This window comes from Adelges cooleyi, unplaced genomic scaffold, assembly GCF_023614345.1.
Source record: "Adelges cooleyi isolate 19-005CV unplaced genomic scaffold, UGA_ACOO_1.1 ACOO_flye_CR_arks_rails_tigmint_CR_PRNA_574, whole genome shotgun sequence".
Classification (NCBI taxonomy): domain Eukaryota; kingdom Metazoa; phylum Arthropoda; class Insecta; order Hemiptera; family Adelgidae; genus Adelges; species Adelges cooleyi.
This window is the reverse complement of record NW_026096268.1, coordinates 11,520,687-11,540,871: the sequence shown is the minus strand read 5'-3', so window position 1 is coordinate 11,540,871 and position 20,185 is coordinate 11,520,687. Positions and strand designations below refer to the sequence as shown.

At 30.4% G+C, this 20,185-nt stretch overlaps 4 protein-coding genes across 5 annotated transcripts; 1 reads left to right on the top strand and 3 right to left on the bottom strand.

Moving 5' to 3' along the window:
- Positions 1 to 764: 764 nt before the first annotated feature.
- On the bottom strand, positions 765 to 1,982 carry LOC126842843 (ribosome biogenesis protein NSA2 homolog). Its single transcript, XM_050580031.1, has 2 exons — positions 1,748 to 1,982; positions 765 to 1,572 (listed from the first exon to the last, which is right to left on the bottom strand). Exon 2 carries the CDS (start codon positions 1,560 to 1,562, stop codon positions 783 to 785), a length of 780 nt encoding a protein of 259 aa, XP_050435988.1. The 5' UTR covers positions 1,563 to 1,572; positions 1,748 to 1,982; the 3' UTR covers positions 765 to 782.
- A 128-nt stretch (positions 1,983 to 2,110) lies between these two features.
- On the top strand, positions 2,111 to 9,897 carry LOC126842833 (ninein). 2 transcript variants are annotated; one of them, XM_050580015.1, is made up of 18 exons: positions 2,111 to 2,232; positions 2,630 to 2,906; positions 4,660 to 4,820; positions 4,895 to 4,967; positions 5,046 to 5,355; positions 5,429 to 5,695; positions 5,915 to 6,055; positions 6,130 to 6,292; positions 6,374 to 6,490; positions 7,022 to 7,152; positions 7,225 to 7,417; positions 7,555 to 8,142; positions 8,207 to 8,341; positions 8,408 to 8,590; positions 8,672 to 8,815; positions 9,045 to 9,168; positions 9,237 to 9,337; positions 9,425 to 9,897. In XM_050580015.1, exons 2-18 carry the CDS (start codon positions 2,657 to 2,659, stop codon positions 9,548 to 9,550), a joined length of 3,207 nt encoding a protein of 1,068 aa, XP_050435972.1. In that variant the 5' UTR covers positions 2,111 to 2,232; positions 2,630 to 2,656; the 3' UTR covers positions 9,551 to 9,897. The 2 variants fall into 2 exon arrangements, with proteins under 2 accessions (XP_050435972.1, XP_050435974.1); XM_050580017.1 differs by lacking the exon at positions 2,111 to 2,232 and adding an exon at positions 2,344 to 2,463.
- A 1,319-nt stretch (positions 9,898 to 11,216) lies between these two features.
- On the bottom strand, positions 11,217 to 15,779 carry LOC126842835 (cell division cycle protein 20 homolog). The gene is made up of 11 exons (XM_050580019.1): positions 15,393 to 15,779; positions 15,108 to 15,242; positions 14,900 to 15,036; positions 13,573 to 13,676; positions 13,340 to 13,480; positions 13,145 to 13,274; positions 12,875 to 13,068; positions 12,260 to 12,439; positions 12,046 to 12,173; positions 11,729 to 11,978; positions 11,217 to 11,653 (listed from the first exon to the last, which is right to left on the bottom strand). The coding sequence occupies exons 2-11, from the start codon at positions 15,218 to 15,220 to the stop codon at positions 11,462 to 11,464; spliced, it is 1,569 nt and encodes a 522-aa protein (XP_050435976.1). The 5' UTR covers positions 15,221 to 15,242; positions 15,393 to 15,779; the 3' UTR covers positions 11,217 to 11,461.
- Positions 15,780 to 18,230: 2,451 nt separating this feature from the next.
- On the bottom strand, positions 18,231 to 19,922 carry LOC126842841 (uncharacterized). The gene is made up of 6 exons (XM_050580028.1): positions 19,708 to 19,922; positions 19,461 to 19,611; positions 19,110 to 19,362; positions 18,767 to 18,877; positions 18,592 to 18,700; positions 18,231 to 18,502 (listed from the first exon to the last, which is right to left on the bottom strand). The coding sequence occupies exons 1-6, from the start codon at positions 19,835 to 19,837 to the stop codon at positions 18,348 to 18,350; spliced, it is 909 nt and encodes a 302-aa protein (XP_050435985.1). The 5' UTR covers positions 19,838 to 19,922; the 3' UTR covers positions 18,231 to 18,347.
- Between the last annotated feature and the right edge of the window lie 263 nt (positions 19,923 to 20,185).

The window sequence follows — 20,185 nt, the reverse complement described above, 5'->3', positions numbered from 1 at the left end:
CTTTTTTACGTTTATTAATTTACTCACACGGCCACTAATTATTTAAATAAACCTAATAACCTATTAACACTGCATGGTTATACACTGTCACTAATAGCATTTATTAGTTATTAGGCAAAATATGTATAAATTACACTGGGGAACAGTTATTTTGCGACACAATATACAGGTGTCAATTTTGAATAATTCTAGGCTACAAAGTACAAAAAATATCAGTTTTACCGAATTGTCTCTAGTTTATGAGATAGACTCCAGCTAATAGGCTGCAGAAGGGGTTAACAAAGCAAAAATTATTATTATTAATATATCTTATCAGTTTATTTGGACTTAATTAGTTGGCTTTATCAATTTTATGAACTATTTGGTTATTATACACATATATCACATATCACATTATCACATAGCCAGATAACCGAGAGACCACTGCCTGATAAGTAAGACTGCGGTAAGTAAGTAAATTTGGTAAAAACAACCTTTGGTTGGGTATACTTAAAATAATACAACTGAAGGAGGGTAGATCGCAAAAGTATGATATTTTAGACATGTAGTTTATCTCGAGAACCAGAGTTATTATAAACAAAGTAACTGCATTTCATATTTGTATAACTTAGGCTATACTTTTTTTTACTAAAAACATAGACAAATTTTATGCCACAAAAATAAATTTTTTTGTTCCCCAGTGTTATAGGACCACTTATCAGATTAGGAATTTACCATTAACTGGAATACTAGCAACACTGTGCACATAAAAAAGAACCATAAAATAATGAAAACAAATTTATTTAAACCAAAAGTACAGCGTTAATACAACCGTCATTTTCAGGATTATTAGTAACTTGGGCATATTTACCCCACACTACTTTTCCGGACTGCGTGACCAAACCCAACTCACTAATATTTACTTCTATGACCGTACCCTTAGTTATGACTCCTAAATTTGTGTACATGGGAGAATTTGGATTCTTTTTTACACCAATGATAGGTAAACAGAATGTGGCTTTTAATTCTGGATGAGTGACATGGGCCTTATTAAAACGTAACGCCATTGGTCTGATGAACCTTTCGAACTTTGGCGGCTTGCGGGTAAATCCTTCGCCGACATAACATACTTTTGTAACCATCCGCTTCCATGCCTTTCTTCTGGATTTTCCTGTTCTTAATACCTTGAATGTTTCAGCGTCGGATTGAGCACGTACTTTGGGAATTGGTACATCCCATTTACCGGCCTTTTCCTTACGTTTTTGTTTAATCATATTAGACAGTACTTTAGCACTAGACTGAACATCTCGATCGAGTAAGTAAACTGGAAGAGCGCCTTCTTTAGGTTTATCCTCTTTCTTTTTTTGTAGTTTCTCTTCATGTTCCTTGATCTTCTTCTTCATTTGTATCTTTTCATTACGCCTCTCTTTGTTGTAAAGTTTAGCTTTCAGACCTCGAAGACGTTTTGCTTTGTCTGACCGCAGATGAGGTTCTCTCGCCTCCTTCTTACGCATACGTTGTTCATAATCGAGACGGCGACCGTACAATTTACGGTGCCTCTCCATGTACTCATTCTGTGGCATGGTTTATACTCTGTAAAATGATAACGGTTGTTATGAAATATCTTTTATTATAACTCAATATATAAACAAAAGACTAAGTATCAATAACAAAAAAAACAAATGTAAAATCTTCTAAAATATTAGAAGTTATGTACGATGATAAAATACAGTTCATATAAAGGATAGATATAAAACAGATAACTTACGTCTTGTAGCTGATGTTGTATATCAACAAAATATACCTTGTGTGTATTATTAAAAATTTAACTATAACAGTAATATAATGTTCAATTAATTATTAATACCTAGGTTAATGACAATTGTTAATTAAAAAATAAAGTACGTATTTAGGTATTATGTTTTCATTTTTTTTTTTGTTTTAAAATAATTTAAATTTTAAAACTGACTTGAGTTTGCACTCAATGTAAAGAAAATTAAATTATCAAATATCAACATGTCTGTGCAACACATTATGTTAACCTCAAAATCAGCCATGTCAAAGACATTGTATAACAAAAAAAACTGTAATGCCTTTTTTTTAGGAAATACAATGATAAGCGAGTTCATATGCGATATTGATAGCAATAACAATAATACAATTCTACTTTTATTGGCATGACAAATTGACAGTGTTCAATGTTCATTACAAGATTAAATTATTATGATTGTGACTCACAGCTCGAAAAACCAGGTAATTTTTAATTATTTTGTTCTTGTTATAGTAAATAATATGCACTGATATTGTTATGCATACCTATTTTTTTTTTTTTTAATCGAATAACTGTTCATTATTTATTTTTTGATAAGTAAGTGAAATGTCGTACTGTTCCGTTATGAAACATCAAACATCTAACATATTGTGTATCGGTTTCCCTATAATGTTTCTTTTTTAAAGTTCACCCGAAATTTACCAATGAAATATGTAATTATTTGTTGAAAATTATGTTTGTTTTATATCTATATTGTAATTGTTTTATTCAATAACTGACATTTTTTCTTTCTTACTTTTTACTGATTAGGCTCAAGATGGGACATATTTATGTTAGCATTTAATAATATTATCATTTTAATAACAAATTGTATTGCAGGACTGGTAATGGTTTTTAAATGCAAATATGGAAGAACCATATGAAAGAGAATTGTACAATTTATTCAAAAGTGAGTGCAACGCTAATGGAGTCGTAGATCATAATGGCGTAGAAGCTTTGTGTGATACTTTACAATTGGACTTCAATCAACGAGAACACATTTGGTCATGTTTGGATCGATGTCCGAGTGTTTCATTTCAACAGTTTCGAGATGCTTTAGTTTATTTAGCAAATAATGGCGTTAAAGATGTAAATGAACCAAGAGAGTTATCACCGGGTAAGAAAATCATAAATTAAAAAATAATTCCTAAGTTTTTACTTTAGTATGTTTAATGTCACTAGTAGACAATCAAGTTGAATTTTTCTCAATTAAAAAGTTTCTTCAATAATAATAATGCTAATAGTTTTTTGTCACTAAATGCTTGTTCTTTGACCTTATTTTTGACATTCCTTTCACTCATAGTGTATTGTTATTGTTAAAAAACTGTTAAATACATTCTTTATTATTATTTCTTTTCTATAGAATTATTTAGGTGACAACTGACATTAGAAAGAAAAAAAAATTCTTTCATTTTTATACTTTTTAAAATGAACAATTCATAAACTTCAATTTACAAAATTTTTTTTTTGTTTTGTCAACAGCTGACATTTTTAAACAATTCTAAAAAAATATTGAGCATTATTATGTACCTATTTATTATTTATCAATGGTGTAAACAGGTTGTGTTTGAGGTGCTTACAGTAAAATTGTTGAACCTCCCCCCCCAACACAGACATAGTAGTAGTTCCAAACTTACACTTGACTAAGCTACTCCTTCCAAACAATCAACGCTCAAAGTCATCCCCCTCCAAATTTTGACTCAATATATATGTTTTTTTAATTTTTATAATAAAAATTACGAGTATAAGAAATTTCTTCGAGGGAGGGGGTGGGTGATTTATTATATAGAAATGTATGTTTAGTTCTTCGGTTACGCCCCTGTGGGTAGTGTGTTCTGCTTTTATATGGATGACAAAATTAATATTGATATGTTTATTATCTACAAGATATAATATAGTATCCAATGACTAATTATTTTTTTCTCTAAAACTTACAGATTTTTTACCATTATTAGTGTTTGTTTTCGGTAAGAATTTGTTATGACTAAGTTCTATGGGTAAACTAATGCTTTTGATTGGCTGTTTAATGTTCATGTTTATTATGATTATAATCAATAAACAAATTTAAAATTGGATTTTTTTTTTATCGACATATTGTCATTAAAACATTTACATGTTTTATTATATACAGGGTGATCAATTAATAAACATATCAATTATAAGACACTTATTTTCTCGAAATGTAATAACAATTTTATAGTTCTTCTTCTTGAAACACTTTCATTTATGATATATTACAACATTGTAAAATTACCAAATATTTACGTTTTTAAGTATTTTCCCTAGCGCTATAAACTTTTGAAACTTAAAAATGGGAATTTAATTAATAAGAAACCCTATCCAAAATAAAAACACTTATAGACGGATTGACAACTATGTTGTCATCTTCAGTGCTACAGCAAGTTGATAGAGCTCTGGAAAAAAACTAAAATGGATAAATAATTGGAAATTCTACTAAATTGTAAAATAACATAAGTATAAATGATTTCAAGAAGAAGAACTATTTTAAAATTTGTATTACTTACCGAGAAAATGAGTGTTTTACGCTAAATTGATCACCCTGTATATATATATATATATATATATATACACACACACATATATTAGGCCTATGTATTACTGATATAAAGTATTATATATGTATATGTATGTATATATATATATATATATATTTATATATATATATATGTATAATTTGTAAAATCAATATTTAAAAACCATTTTTCATGATAGCTGTTGAAATGTGACAAGTGAATAGTGAAAAGTTATTTGGTAAAAGCCGATTGTGTAAAATGAAACAGCGTCCATTGTGTTTCCAAATGATGCGGTTTTTGTAGTACAAGGAGTTTAATAATTTTTTGTTTTTGTAGTAAGGGAAATATCACCAAAATATGTTTCTGGTGCAAAAAAATATGGCCGTCGATCGAAACCTCGAGATGACAATTATATCATTAGTCCACTGCAATCATCACCGAACGATATGAAGAATAACTGTATGTCATTTTCTCCTCGAAAACTGGAATATGAAAATGTAAGTCGACTTTAGGTTAGATTTATAACTAATTTTTTACAAGTATGTTTTAAAAATATTGGTGGTGTTTACAGGGAGCGTCAAATTTAAAGTCTAACGAACTACAAGAAAAAAATAGAATGTTATCTCATGGTGACGATAAAAATTGTATGAATATTTCTATATTAAGATTTGGTGTCAGACAGTTTTAATTTTACAATTAACATTCAAACGTTTAATTTGTAGATACATTAAATGATCGTTTGTCAATGGACAAACATGGCTTGAGTCTGGCTTGTGAACATTTAGAAATTACGCCTAGCGGTCTCATTTCAAAAGTTCAACTATACGATGTGGTTCAACACTTTGGTAATAATGAAAAACTGTTTGAAAAAATTAATGAAAAATACACAAACGATGACATACCCATTAAAGAAGTACTTGAAATAATCAACAACTTAGATTTTCGATCTATTTCACCGGACTCTGAAACATCGACGTCGGGCGTATCTTCTACGTCGTTTTACAATAACGGGGACAACTCTCCCAGTTCAATGTAATAATTATATTGTTAAATCTCTATTTTAGCTCTTAACTTATTCATTTTATTTATTTATGTTTTTTTTTAGGTTGGTAAATGTGAACACCATAGTTGAGCTATGGGATAATTGTTGCATACCCGAGCCAATAAACTTATTGCAAGACCTCGGGATAGATCCGTCTTCAGAATCTATGTTTAATTTACTTGAATTAATATCTAGTATAAGTGCTGAATTTCGCAAATTGCATAATAACATTACTGTTTCTACGTTACCAAGTTATGAAATCATACATTCGGCTTTTGTTTTACTGAAAGCGTTGAATTCATTAAACGAATATCAGAATAAATGGCTCAAGTAAGATAATAATACTTACATCATATCGAAGCCAACCAAACTGGTGGTTGGTGGAGGCTTTTACAGCTAGCATCCGTCTAATGGTCAGAACTGATTTTTTTGGTAGTTCACATTTGTAAACAAATGGTTTAGTCCAGATTGGTAAAATCACCCACTGCCAGTTCATTTGGTTCTGAAATTCTTGATACATATTTAATTAATTAATTTGTCTCTTTGCAGGATGATTATTGAACAGGTGAGTTGTGAGAAAGATAAATTGAAGTATGACGTGGACACTGCCAACAACAGAGCCGCTATGCTTGCTCAAGAAGTTGATGAAAATCATATGCGTTTAGAAAAATCTTCGACTGAAAAAATTATGTATGTGTTGATGTTTGAACTTCAGTCCTGGTTTTGACTATTCATTTTAATTTTGTACCCATTCCTTGTTTTAGTGCTTTAGAGCATAAACACAATGAAGAAAGAAAAACACTAATCGATCAGTGGGGATTAGAAAAAGATCATTTATTTAGTCAGAACAATATGCTCAATGAAAAATTAAGAGAAATTAAAAATTATGAATCAGAATTACAATCTGAACTCGCAACAATAAAAAAAGTATTTTATTTTTTTATTTTTTAAAAAAAAATCTTGATAAAGCCGAATGTAATGTTCTAAATTATATTACGTTTGTTTTAGCAATTGAGTAAATTAGAAAAAGAAAATTCTCAATTAAATGAATGTTTGGAAGAAACATTAGAAAAGAATGCTGCGTTGGAAATACATGTACAAGAAATTCCAAAATTAAAGCAAAAGGTAATGTTGAAATAGTTTTACTTTCAGCGATATTTGATATTGTCATTTCATTTCACTTAAAAATTAACATCTCACTATGAGTTTTTCTCGATATATATTGAACGCAAATATTATCTGAAATAAATTAACAGAGTTTGTATGGTTGATTGAACTCGACTTGGTTAAATATTTTGGCTCTCTAGCTTAATAATTGTGAAAGACTTGCTGTTATCGGTCAAACTTACCTTTAGACCATGATAAGAGATTTTTTTTTTGTTATATTTGTATGGCAACCAAAAGTCTAAATAATATTTAAATTTCAAAAACAAAAATATTGAAGAAGTTATATGCTGACAATTTAGCAGCGGTTGTTTCATTAATTATGAAAATATATATACAAGTATTAATATTTTATTGAACATTATTTTGTTAATTTCTTCAATTTGATTAGTAAAATTATTTACTTCTAGTTTAAGTAACTAATAATGCTTATGTTTAATGAAATATCAAATATTTGGAAGTAGTAAATAAGTAATGTTTGTTAAAATTTAGGAGTTGGAACTCGAAGCAAACAATGGACAAATAATAGATCTATTGGAGAAAATTGATAACTTGAAAAATGAAAATAAAACTTTGAGAGATCAAAATGACGAATTAGTAATTGAACTCGAAGCAGTTAAAGGGTAAATCTTTAGTTAATTTAAATTGATTATTAGTAATATTATTTATAATTCAAAATTTATTATAATATATAGATTGCATAGTCAAGATCATGATAGATCATTTGAAAGTAATGTGAGAAATTTCTTAGCCGAAGAAAACAGTCCAAATTGTTTTGGTAAAATTAATATGTATTCTACGACAAATGATTTGGCTGAAGAATGCACTGATTCAACCAACACCTCGGAGACGTATACAGTCGAATCTGACAGTAGCACTTGGAACAAAGTAAGTGTTATAATATTATACTTTGTTCAGTGGCGACGAACCAAATGTTGGTTAAACTTAACGTGTTCTTATTGCGAATAAAATAAAACTTTGAACATTCTAAGAATTTATTTTTAAAACATTTTCATTAATTTCAGGATGAACTTTCTAGCGATTTAGAACAAAAATGTCCGTTGACCTCATCCACGCTTGTTAACAATATCAAATCCACATTATCGCAATCGCAAATCAATTCAGATCAATTAAACGAACTAATTAACTATTTGGAATTAATGAAACAAAAATCACAATCATCCGACCAGAAAAAAACTTTACCCGTATTACAGCATAGTCCAGATAGCGTGATTTCGTCATCGCCGTTGGCCAAGTATCCCACTCGGCGTTCGTTGATCGAACAATTTGAAAACTCTTCTTTAGAGTCGACATTTGTGGACTCTTCGCCGACAAACACTAATAGTGAAATTGAATCACTACAACAGCTGTACAACAAGTGCAAAATGGACAACCAAGAATTGCACAAACGCTGTGAACAACTTACTGCTGATTGGGAAGCAAGGTACAGCGACTTGGGTGAAGTCGCCGACAAAGCTTTGGACGAAGCAAAACGTTTGAAAGACGAATGCACAGGGTTGGAAAATGGCATGGATGCACTTCGTAATGAATATTACGAGTGTGAAGAATATTGGTCAACGAAATTGGATGAAGAAAGAAAGCTGAATGAAATGGTAAGTGTTGTTTTCGATGCGTATTGTGTTTAAAATTCAACAGCTGTGGCGTTCATTTTCACAGGAAAAGAAAATGAATGAAGAAAAATTGAACGACTTGGAAGTCAAAATAAAAGAGTACAGTGATATGTTACAAGCTGAAACTTCCGATAATAATAAATTATCTACGATCAATGAAAATTCTGAACTCGAAGAACAGGTTAGTGTGACAAAACGGCTAAACGGCTGATTAGTTAATTAATTTGTATTTGTGTATTTTGTGTAGATCAATTGCATTCAAACAGAATTTATGGAATATCAAACTAAAACTGAAGAGGAGTTGTTTAGATTAGTAAAAGAAAATGATGAATTAAAATGCAAAATAGTTCCACTAGTTGAAAAAGTTGACCGCGAAGTTTCTGTTTGTAAATTATCGGAAGAATGTGAAAAATGCAACGAAAACTTTACGGTGAGAATTTTTTTTTCATATTTCAAATTTATGTAATTACTTTGTAGATGGTAATAAGTATTTTTTTTTTTTTTTTTACAGGCTTATAATGAATTTAAAACCAAACATTTGAGTCTAAAAAAATCGTGTCATCAATTAAATAAAGAATGCCATATGCTTGTACTACAAAGAAACAGATTAAGAAATGAAATATCAAATTTACAACAGTATTTCATCAAATTATCTGTGAGTATCGCTTCCTAGATAGAGTTTATTCTTAATATTTCTGTAAAATAACTACCACTTGACCTTACCTCTAAATAATCCAGAACATTTTATTTTCATATATTTTGTTAATTTTTAAATCGATGTTGTCCTTTGGTTACGACTCATTGACGAACACGGCTATGTACGAGTCTTTTATTTTTATTTATGACAAATAATATTTTAATATACGTGTATATTTCGCTTTCAGAATAATCAGCCAACTCGACAGGACGTCTATTACAGTAACCAATTATCTACCGAGGCTAGGAAATGTAAAGAATTGGAACAGAAGCTGCACAGCGAGCAGGCGAGACATCAAAAACTTACAGATGGTCAGAGATAAAAAAAAAAATGTTTTTTATCATTAAACAATATCTCATTTCTTGTTTATAATTTACAGCTATATGGAAAGAACATCAGTTGAAAGTAGACGAAGTTCATAAAATATTACGGTCCTTGCAGGACAGACTCGAAGAACAAATTAAACTGAGAAAAGATAAAGTATGTTTTACATTTAACGCAATCGAAAAGTACATTACGATTAAAATTGACAGTATTTTTTACAAATAATGCATTTTGTTTTGACAGACTAAGCAACTTATGAGTGCCGATATGGTAGTCAAAGAACTATTTATTGATAACGCTAAACTTATGTCAATGGTACATAATCTTCAATTGCAAATTGACCATTCATCGACTTACAACTCAATGTAAGAATCTATATTATTTTTGTACATTATTTTTTATATTTTACTTATTATTGTTATATACTATAATATTTTGCAACCTAATGTTAAATTTTTTTTTTTTTGAAATTGTAATTATTTATAGTTTTAAGGACTCGTACACTAATTTTTAAGGTGTGGACTTTTTGTTTTGTTTTTCATTGAATACGTTTTGAGTTCCCTAAGTATACTAATAATTATCATTATTGTATTTTTATTATATTGTAAACAGTGCCTTATAAAAGAGCTTATCAAATGGCTCTGTCAGCCATAGTAATAAAAACTGTAGCAGGGTATTTTCTAAAATAACTAAATATATGTATCCTTGGAAAACGATTTTGTTTGTGTATTTTCTAAATGGAAAAACTTTTGAGTATTTCAAAAATTTTTATATTAATATCATCTTAATTGTATGTAAAGCTAATATTTGCACCAATGTTCGATTTTAACATTCAGCAATTGTACGTTTCTGTTTTATTTGTGCCTTTTTAAATTATCGCGATAAGTGTGCACTTTCTATTAAAAAAAAAAAAAAAAATTAATTGTATAATTTGTAAGATTATGTATTGAATATTGGTAATCTTAGTTATAAATTTTGTTTTTATTCATATTAATCTTTTAGTTTTATTATTAATTGTTGTTACTATATTATTTGAATCTTTCAGTCACATTTTTTCAACTGTATTATTTTTACGTGTAACCAATACAATTTTTTTTTTTGTTAACTTGGAGATAACCAAAGATTATAAACACGATCGCTGTTGCGTGTTTCACTGTTTTAATTTCAATATTTCTAGTCAATTTTGTAAACGAAACATTCAATTTCTAATTCGAATTATTTATAGGTTGTTTATATGCATTGCTTACCTCCAAGTAATTTTGAATTACGTCTACATTGTGTTACGATATATACCAATAATATATAATACTCGATTTGAAAAACCATTGTTAAATTTTTCATTTATTAACACTAGCTCTACACAGCAGTATAATATAGTTGCAATAATACTAGACACTATGGAATTATTTATACTCGATTAAATTTTAAAAAAAAGTTTTGGGTTTTTAAATGGTTGTGACTGATAAGAGCAAGCGTATTACGACTAACTACAGTCAAGTTGTTTTACAAAATAAATTATATTATACACTTTTTTTTTTCCTTTAGTTATTATTGTGCTTTTTTTGTTGTTATTCATTTTAAATATAAACCTCATTTGAAAAAAAAAACTGTTTTATTTTATTCTGATTATAGCTGCATTTATGAAATGCAGATATTAGATAATTGTGAATAATAATTTATTCCTATTAAAAAATGTCTAGTCCAAAACTAAAATCATCAGTATTTATTTAGTGAATTCTGAAGTAGGTAATATACTTTAAAAAAATTATTATTTTGTGCCAAATAAATCATTAGTTTTTAAATACACCAATATTATACCGAACAACAATGTGCTAAATTAAAACTTTTCTCTCTTTAGTGTTTCTAAAAAATGTTAAACAAAAATTAACGGTTCAAGTACATAAAAACCAACGTTTCCCATTCCCAATTTTAACTATAGACTGTTTTGAACATAAAATCAAAAACCTTAACATAAATAATCAAAATCATTTATTATAATCAATTAATATAATTTGAGAAGCAATTACAGTCGTTATCAATAAGTATAGTCATTTTTTGTTTTTTGTCAAAAAGCTATTAGTACATTTTAACAAGACTGTTAAATGTGGTCATTGAAAGACTTTCTTAAGAATACTTGTACTAAGAATATTACATTGAGAAAAAATAGGAAAATGTTAAGACAAAAGTAAAATTAGACGGGAAAAAAAAAGATTTTGATAAGGTATAAAAATAATTCAAAATTGTAACACAAGTATTTATAAGAATTGAAACTATGAATAATCATCGTAAGCCAGGGCCTAACAATGTGGGTCGGGAAGAACGCTTCTCCTGTTCTTTTTTCACTTTCGGGTCTGGCAAAAAGCATTTCCACATTCGTAATGTTTCGTCTGCTCCGGCAGATAGTACTGTCGAGCCGTCAGGGGACATGGCAAGATTCAATATACGATTCGTGTGTCCTGTCAGTTCAGCAACCTTTTAAAATTAAAATAATATATTAATATATTATTGTGAAATAAACACATCTTGTCTTGTAGAAGTTATTACTACCTTTGTCATCGATGGATACTTCCAGATGGTAAGTTGATTGTTAGCGAAACCGTGGGCGGAAACTAATTCCCTGTATGTTTTTGACCACAGTATTGCGCACACCTGTGAATTAGCATTTACCGAGTCGATACATTGGCCGTTATTACAGTTCCAAAACCGTATGTGCCTGTCAGCCGTACCGCCACCACTGGCCAATACGTTTGTTTGCCACGGACACCAGTCCAAAGCTTTGACTGCAGCTTGATGTTGACTGAAACGTTACGTTTGCAATTAGGAGTTTTGAAAAATTCAATCTAGTTAATATTATACTCATTTACCTGAAACTGTAAATAGGTTCGGCCTGATATGTAGCTTGGCCAGGCATGCCACTGTATATGTTGAGTAAATTATCGTTGCCGCCGCTAGCGAGGTAACGTCCATCTGGTGACCATTTTAAACCACAGACCTGTATTAACACATTAAACGTTACAATGATAATTCATAAGTTTACCTATTTCATTTGGCTGAGTTAAACACATTTATTTAGCGTACCTCTTGTGTATGGGATTGGATTGTGCCTATGACATGATCTCTTTGTCGAACATCGTTGTTAACGAGTTGTCCATTTCTAGAACCAGTCGTAAGAATATGTGTATTCCATGACATGGCACCAACTCTAGAACTGTGACTATTCATTACACGCAGTCTCTTTGTTTGTGAGGCATCCCATAACTGGAAACAAAAAAAAAATGATTAATTTCTGTACATAAGTAATTAGGAATATCAGATTATTTTGGCCGCAACTGCGCTTAAGTTTTATCGATAAAATATGACATCAAATTTGGGCATTATTCAAATCATTTTTTATCTAGATCGAGATAATTATTTTTGAATTTTTCCCAAGACTGAAGATTAACTTGTTTTTCTTGCGAGCTTAGGTTGTAAACTTATATTATATCATTGAAAAAAAAAAAGAAATAACACAAAGTTATAATAAAAATAATTTAGAAGATAATAAGTGAACTAAAAAAGTAGGTAGAAGATTACTTGCAAGCATTTTTATTATTGGTATTAACTGTCATAGGTTTACTCTAGTAGTTGGCTAATTACTTTAACTTTGAAAACTTAATTAAAATACATATTTAATGTAATAACTGCAATACTAACTTGTACAGGTCCTAAAGCGGTTCCAACGGCCAACAAATTTCCATTAGGAACCCAGCTTAGGGAGGTGACGTAATCGGCACCTTCTAAATCAAGAAGTTGATCGATTGCACCACTGTCGGCATTCCACAGGTAAACACTAGTTCCGAGAGCAACAGCCAGCATATTAGAGAAGCTCCAGTCAATTAAATTTAAATCTAATTACATATAAATATTTTTAAAAAAATTTAATTGATTTTCTTTTAATTAGTTTAGTTATGAACATATTATTACAATAATCGTCAACTATTTCAGGAGCGTCCAATATACGGTCTGGCGCATGAGGTATGTAACGAGTAGTTCCTCGTACGTTCATTGGAGTCTTGGATTGGCTATAGACTACTTTCAAAGCGTTTTGATAGCCCTAAAAACATTTACAACGCAATGAGTATTAACATTCGAAAATTGTATAAATATCAAACAACATACTTCAGGGGGAGCTGGAGCTTTGTTTTGATAGGACAGAACACGAACGTTATTAATGTCACAGCCATGGAGATTTTCAGACATGGCTTTTCTATAGTCCGATTTCGAGGGACTAATGTCAAAATTTTCATTTTCTTGGTTCATCTAAAAAACAAAAATTTCATATAATTGTTAATGGACAATTTCAAATTGAATATTTACGAAAAGTATAATTTTAACAATTTGCGTGTATTTACTTTAAAATGACTGATGTCAAAATTTGTCGATGTTCTGGAAGGAATGAACCGGTCACCACCAGGTGTTTTGGGTTTGGCTGGTGTGTTGGATGCTGATCTTGAAGCTGAAACAAAATTAAAAATTATTACTGTAAATAGATGCATACAAATTTGCTCATTTCAAGCATAAAGCGGATTAAAAAAAATACAAATCAATAAATCGATTAATAAAATTGTTTTAAGACTCATTACAAAATTAATGTATTATTTTACTATACATACAAAGTAAAAGTATCATAGTTTTGGTTATTTCAAGTCAACAAATAAATAACTTTATCCTAAACAGTCATGTTTACATAATTGTTTTCAATATTATAAAGTATAAAATATTATTTTAATGTAGCACGTTTAATTATAAAATGTACGATTCTCAATGTCTAGCAAGTGTACTTAAAATTTCGTTTGAACGCTACTAGTCCATATTTTGAAATTTCTACATCAGGAACAACTAGAGAGAGGAGTTTGCTGTGTTAAAATATTGGTAAGGTTAATTTTTTTTTTTTAATGGGCTATATTTACATTATGTACAATGAAGAATTGCCTACGATCTTATTGTAAAAATATAAAACATTATTCATAATATGATTTTTAATTATTATAGAAATAAAAAGACACTCTACTGGAAGAATCTGCTCCAAAAATATTATTGAACTTTTCCAGGTAAGTGACCCAGAGTAATTATCAAACTGTAAGCAGAATTTCAAAGACTATATTTAACCAGTAAGCCATTTAGAAAAACCCATTATTTCAAAATATTTTTACAACAAAAAAAAGTCATGTTTTTTTCAACTACAAGTAACAAAAAATTATTTATTAAATAAAAATTGCGATACCTACGTTCACCCTTACATTTATAATAATATAATTTATCATGTCAGTAATTTCAACGGATTGGATATGCTAGTTTTTTAACACAGATATTATTTTTTTTTTTATTAACACACTACAATAATGATATTTTTATTTCTTACACAAAACAAATAACGTGAATGCTTACTTTCATTAATAACAGATAATGTTTTACATCTAAGATAAGAGAAATCCGGAGAATTCACATCAAGTTTTCGAGGTTTTAACTTATTTCTTTTAGAAAATCTATTCATTTTTTGTTTCAGTTCATTCATTTCACGAAGGTAAGTTAACATTCAAATTAAATTTTACAGTAATTAACAAAATTAATTGACTGAAAATTTATTTTTGTTGAAAAGATGATTATAGAATGCTGTGTATTTTTTAATGATAATAAAATCAACATGGATATTATTGATTTTAAAAAAATGTCACATACCAGGTGATTTTGATTTCTTTGGTGTTTTTGATGGCGTCTTCTTGCTGGAAATTAAGTCCATGCTTTCCTTAGACGCTCTCATGTTAGCACTGAACGAACTCGAGGTAGATAACTTGTTCCTGGACGTGTTAGCCGAACTAAAAATAATTAATTGATTATTTCATTACCCACTCATGGCAATAGTGGTATTTTAGCGTAGGATACAGACCTCGAGTTTGATTCAACGCTTTTCTTCATCCAACGGGGAGCCGGCCCACTGGTGATTGGGTCGTCCATCCTTACAGCACTTTTGAGATCGTTTACGAAGGCGAATTGAGACATTCTTGTTTGAATGTGAATTCGCCTGAACGGTAAAATTAAAATTAAGAAATTTAAAATTTAAAATGTAATGTACTCTACAACATGATGTTGCTAACGTTAATAAAATATACAAAACTGCATTAGCATTGCAATTTTAAATATTGTAAAAAACAATGTTAAAACGTTTCCTTACCTTGTGTGCTATAGAATAGTGTGTGGTTGACGTGCGTGTGGACACAAATCACAATAGGAACTGAAGTCGGATGGTTGGAAACAAATTTAAAAATGGAATCTTCAACAATAATAATAGCGAGGAATTCCGTCGAATATGGTGAACAATAAAATTGCAATAAAAAAACTCGGGTTTTTTCTGCTATAACATGATATAATAATGACAACTTGTAGATCACACACAATTCAGTATTCACTGTAATTCATACGGTGGAGTTTGGACTCTGGAGTCTGGACAAAATAGTATCCCGATTTCTGGTATAAGAATGCGTCCGTTTAATGTTTATTATTATTATATCGCCTATACCTGCTGTTGAAATCAAAATGACCGTTATTTTCCCTAACAACTGACTATGCATGCCGCTTGGATTTAATTGGCTTGGCAGCTGTTGGCTGGGACATTGGTATTCGATAACAACAGCAGCTATACCATTGGGTGTGTATACAGTGTGTACAAATGGCCAATGTAAAATAATCGTACTGTCTCTTATTTACTCGACCGAGACAGCTGTTCTTATTTCTTTAAAAATCATTGTAAGATACTCTATCTGTGCAAGGTACGGTAAAACTAATTTATACCGGTCGGTCAAATTCTGAAATCTAATCGAGGTAACAAGTAGAAATAATAATAATAATATAAAATACAATAAAATCAAATCATTTAAAAACACAATATATTATTACAATAATAAATAGTGTGTTATAAGTTGTTGTTATTATTATGGTTAGCAAGTACTTAGTTAACGAGTATTGACATTTAATTTTACCGTATCGATAAATATACAACTGTGCAATTAGCAAAAAAGATAAAAATTTACCTAAAGGCCATGTTTTTGATTTAAAAATACAAAATTTCTCTTGACTGGTTTTTGGTAAAATCGCTGTTAGACCTTTATAAGACAGACCATAAGTACACTAAAAATATTTTGAGGTTATGTACCATTTGATTCTTACTTCTTATCACGAATTAAACGGAATTTTGAAAACTGCTGACTGTCCCAGCTCGTCTGGTCATCCTTACTCGTCCCTATAATGTTATGTGACTTATAATATTATTTACCTAAATATTATATTAGGCGATAATAATAAATATATATATCCATCGACACTGATTTTAGGCGACGGTATATTATGTTATTAAGATATCATTATGGTATTTATTTAGTTCCCGTACTATATCACATCTTTTAAAAACATTTCTGTTCATTTACAGTGAGCTAACGAAGTGTGTTTGTTAGAATACATTTTACAAAAACGCCTACACAATAGTTTAAAACTATGAATATAATTTTCTCATAGATAATAATAATGACAGGGATAGGCTGTATTAAAACCCTTTGAGGCCGCCATCCCGAACGAAGGACAAGATAAAGGCTTGACAAATGAGACCTTGTTAGTGTAGAATGAAATAGCTACCAATTACTGAACCATTTGTGTTATTAATTTTTGCTTTCCTGTAAAAAATCATGACGCACAAATATGTGTACAGTAGCTATAACTACTAAATTACTTGAACAGCACAAGCGAGATAATATGTAGAATAGAAAGGATAGGGAAAGATAAGCACTCCCACCATGTGTAATGCATACCAATACGAACATTATTTCTTTTTTTTTAACAGTTTAAAAAACTAACGTTTAGTATCTCAGTTGATAATTTCAAATCACGCCTTGTACACCCCGAGACTACAAAAAATAATATTGCATACAATATTATTACAACCTAACCTAACTATAGTAGTCTCTTTTATTTATTATGGATGAAGGCCTATAAAAAAAACATCTTTGCAAACCCACTAATTTGTTTCAAACCACTGCCCGTGGACCGTGACTCATAAATATACTTACTTCTTCAAGTCAAAACTCAGTAAGAAATACCGAATATCACAAGTTAAAAATAAGTGTAGGCGTTTAGGTATATAATACCTATATTTATTATTTTGATCCTGGAAAGAAACCCCTAGCGCCCTTAGAGTCGGGGTGGAAACGGGGCGACGTGTAAATATAATAAAAAACTACCAAAATTAGTTTTAAATCCAGTTCTTCTATGACCGGGTTAATCTTTAAAAATATTCTGCCTTGATTTCTAGTAGACGGGATACACGTGAGAATAGCATACTTGGCCAGTATACAATTATTACATATATTACAACACTATTATTACTTGTTGTTTTCTTGAAATTATACGGCAACAGCATGCGTTTATGTTAAAAATTGCCCATAAATTATTTAGGAATATCACATATGTATTATATCAAGAACGTGGAGTAAAATATTTTAAAAGTTGCTTTTTTGGTTGGTGTTTGGAAAATCAGTTTCAACATTGTATTTACCTGGGTACATTTTTTTTGGGGGTCCTAATATAGTGGTTTTTTTTTACCTGATCAACTGACCAACTGCTTATTGGTTGGCGCCAATAATTTTTTAGATGTACAAAAATTTGAAACACGAATAATTGTGTTTTTATTCGGTCGTTCATTAGTGGTGGGTTGTTTAAATATCTAAGGTAAACTAGTAGGTAACCAAAGTAGGTAAGTAACGACGGTTAATTCCAATTAGTTATATGACGTTAAAACCACAACACCGGATTAATTCGTCGTTTAAGAGGCAAAACCTCCTATCTTTTTTTTCTCAACTTTACAGTAATGCAAACAAATCAGTTTCAATTACCATACTATATAACATTATTATAACCGCGTTATCAATTTATTATTCAATATTATTGCGCTTTCTGTTGACTTTATCGTAGTTCCGAACCCATTTCTCAATATTGATGCTTCAAAAAAACATTGACTGAAAAATATCTGTTATCAGTTTTGAAACTATAATACTTGATAAATTAATATTATTACACTAATGTTGCAATAGGTAATATATTATGATAATAACGAAACGCGTTTCGTTTGATTTTTTTTTTTTTAATCAAACTCCAGTTTTTTGAAAGATCCTTCTAATCCGTAATCGTCTGATTTATATTGATATTTTTCTGTTCTCTTGGTCTCGTCTACGCGACCAAATTTGTCATCAAACTCGAACCATTTTTCGTATTTCTTAAGCGTTTCAAACGTTGTTTCTGCACACAACACCAATCGTTAAGTTCGACGCGACAATGGCAATAAAATGCCATTAAATAGTACACACAATGTAGATGTCAATTAATACCTTTCAGTTGTTCTAGAGATGGCGATTTTCCACCCAAGTCGCTCGACAAGTTTTCTTGAGGAACGATTTTATAAAAGTTTTTCATTTCGCTCGACGAAAATACACTTATCTAAAATTCAAAAAATTTATATTAGAAAGGAACTCTCAGTACGGAACGATGGGCTCGTAGCATTACCCTTGAATACATGTCTTTGTGCATAAGCGGTTTCAAGAATATCAGCAGCTGACTAGCTAACGACGGGGCGTTTATCATGTGAATACCGATCAGTTGTATTGGCTGCACGAACTAAAAGTTCAACAAAACAACATGATATAATAATTATAATATCGTTGGCTTACAAGCGGCGATACACACGAAGTCGGTGACTAAGATTTGGCCCAAATGGGGGGTTTCACCGGTCAACACTTTAGACCACCAGAAAAACTTAATAAAAAAAAAACTACAACACCTTGATTTGATGTACCGTTCACTAATTGTAAGCCGACGATATTTTCCCCGTGTTTCCGATCGACTATACCTGAACGTATGCGATACATTTTCTCATTAGTTTTAAATCCATCAACTTGGTCAAATGGCCCATTGAAAATCCGGTCATGTCAATGACGAACCTCCATTCCGGGGCCAACGGGTCCTCGTTGACCGACATGTCGTACAAGCCCAACAAAAGTCTTATCGTGTTCAACGTGTTAAAGTGACTTGGATCCATGTCTCTTAGTCGCGAAAAACCCACTCTACATCCATTGGGCAACGTTGGTAATTTGTGGAAGTAACTAGAAATAATACCGCAATATAGCATCTGTACGCCTATTTTCATTAAATTGTTTAACATAATATAATAATTTAAAAAAAACTGAATTTTCAATATTACTACGTGTCGAAGGTTTGTTCGAGCTCTTTCATAGTTTTGTTGGCAAACAAGTCGGCCGAGTGTGTCCTGGTCGTGTAATAGGAATCGATCATTTTTTTAGTCTTTTCCAAATTGTTTTGGCAGTAGTTTAAAAATATCACCAGCTGTTTGTCTAGCGCAAAAAAAATGGAAAACAATTGTCAATTTACAAAAACTAATATTAGTGGCACGTGGATGTAAGCAATATGCATAATTTGCTTGTACCTACCTGATATTCTTGGCAAGTGTGGCTGTTTTGTCAGCCATCCTCGGATGATCTCAATGTCGCTGACACCGACTTTAGATACAAGTTCTTCGTCGTCGTTAAAGTAGTCTACGTACTGCGGCTCGAGTGCCATAGTTTATTGTTGAATTACAACGTGTTACTCAACTGTATGATAGCCGAAACACTTATGCTTGAACAATAACACGATACTGTCGTTTTTGTCACTAGGAACTTTCACGAGGCTCTACGAATTGTTATCTAATCTTTCGAGGTTTTAAGTAGGTTTTCTGTATAAAAATATAAGATTACTAAAATATTAATCACCGTAAAAACAAAACATTTCCATTGAAATGTTATTTCAATTGTTCCAATAGAAAAACTACCGATCTCGAGGGTTTGGTACTCCATTGATTCATGTATTGCCATGTGAGTTCTAACACCACCACTCAGCTCACTGGCACGGATATTGACTTGATTTTTA

Bases quoted from the DNA above. Each gene is read 5' to 3' on its own strand.
- LOC126842843 (XM_050580031.1), bottom strand. From the start codon at position 1,562: ATGCCACAGAATGAGTACATGGAGAGGCACCGTAAATTGTACGGTCGC.
- LOC126842833 (XM_050580015.1), top strand. From the start codon at position 2,657: ATGGAAGAACCATATGAAAGAGAATTGTACAATTTATTCAAAAGTGAG. The intron at 8,591-8,671 runs GTGAGAATTTTT...TTTTTTTTACAG, and splicing joins AATGCAACGAAAACTTTACG to GCTTATAATGAATTTAAAAC. The intron at 9,169-9,236 runs GTCAGAGATAAA...TATAATTTACAG, and splicing joins ACATCAAAAACTTACAGATG to CTATATGGAAAGAACATCAG.
- LOC126842835 (XM_050580019.1), bottom strand. From the start codon at position 15,220: ATGTCTCAATTCGCCTTCGTAAACGATCTCAAAAGTGCTGTAAGGATG. The intron at 13,677-14,899 runs GTATGTGACATT...ATTTTGTTTCAG, and splicing joins AAAGAAATCAAAATCACCTG to CTTCAAGATCAGCATCCAAC. The intron at 12,174-12,259 runs GTACGCTAAATA...GTGTTAATACAG, and splicing joins TCCAATCCCATACACAAGAG to GTCTGTGGTTTAAAATGGTC.
- LOC126842841 (XM_050580028.1), bottom strand. From the start codon at position 19,837: ATGGCACTCGAGCCGCAGTACGTAGACTACTTTAACGACGACGAAGAA. The intron at 19,612-19,707 runs GTAGGTACAAGC...TTTTTGCGCTAG, and splicing joins ACACTTGCCAAGAATATCAG to ACAAACAGCTGGTGATATTT. The intron at 18,701-18,766 runs GTAATGCTACGA...TTTGAATTTTAG, and splicing joins ACAAAGACATGTATTCAAGG to ATAAGTGTATTTTCGTCGAG.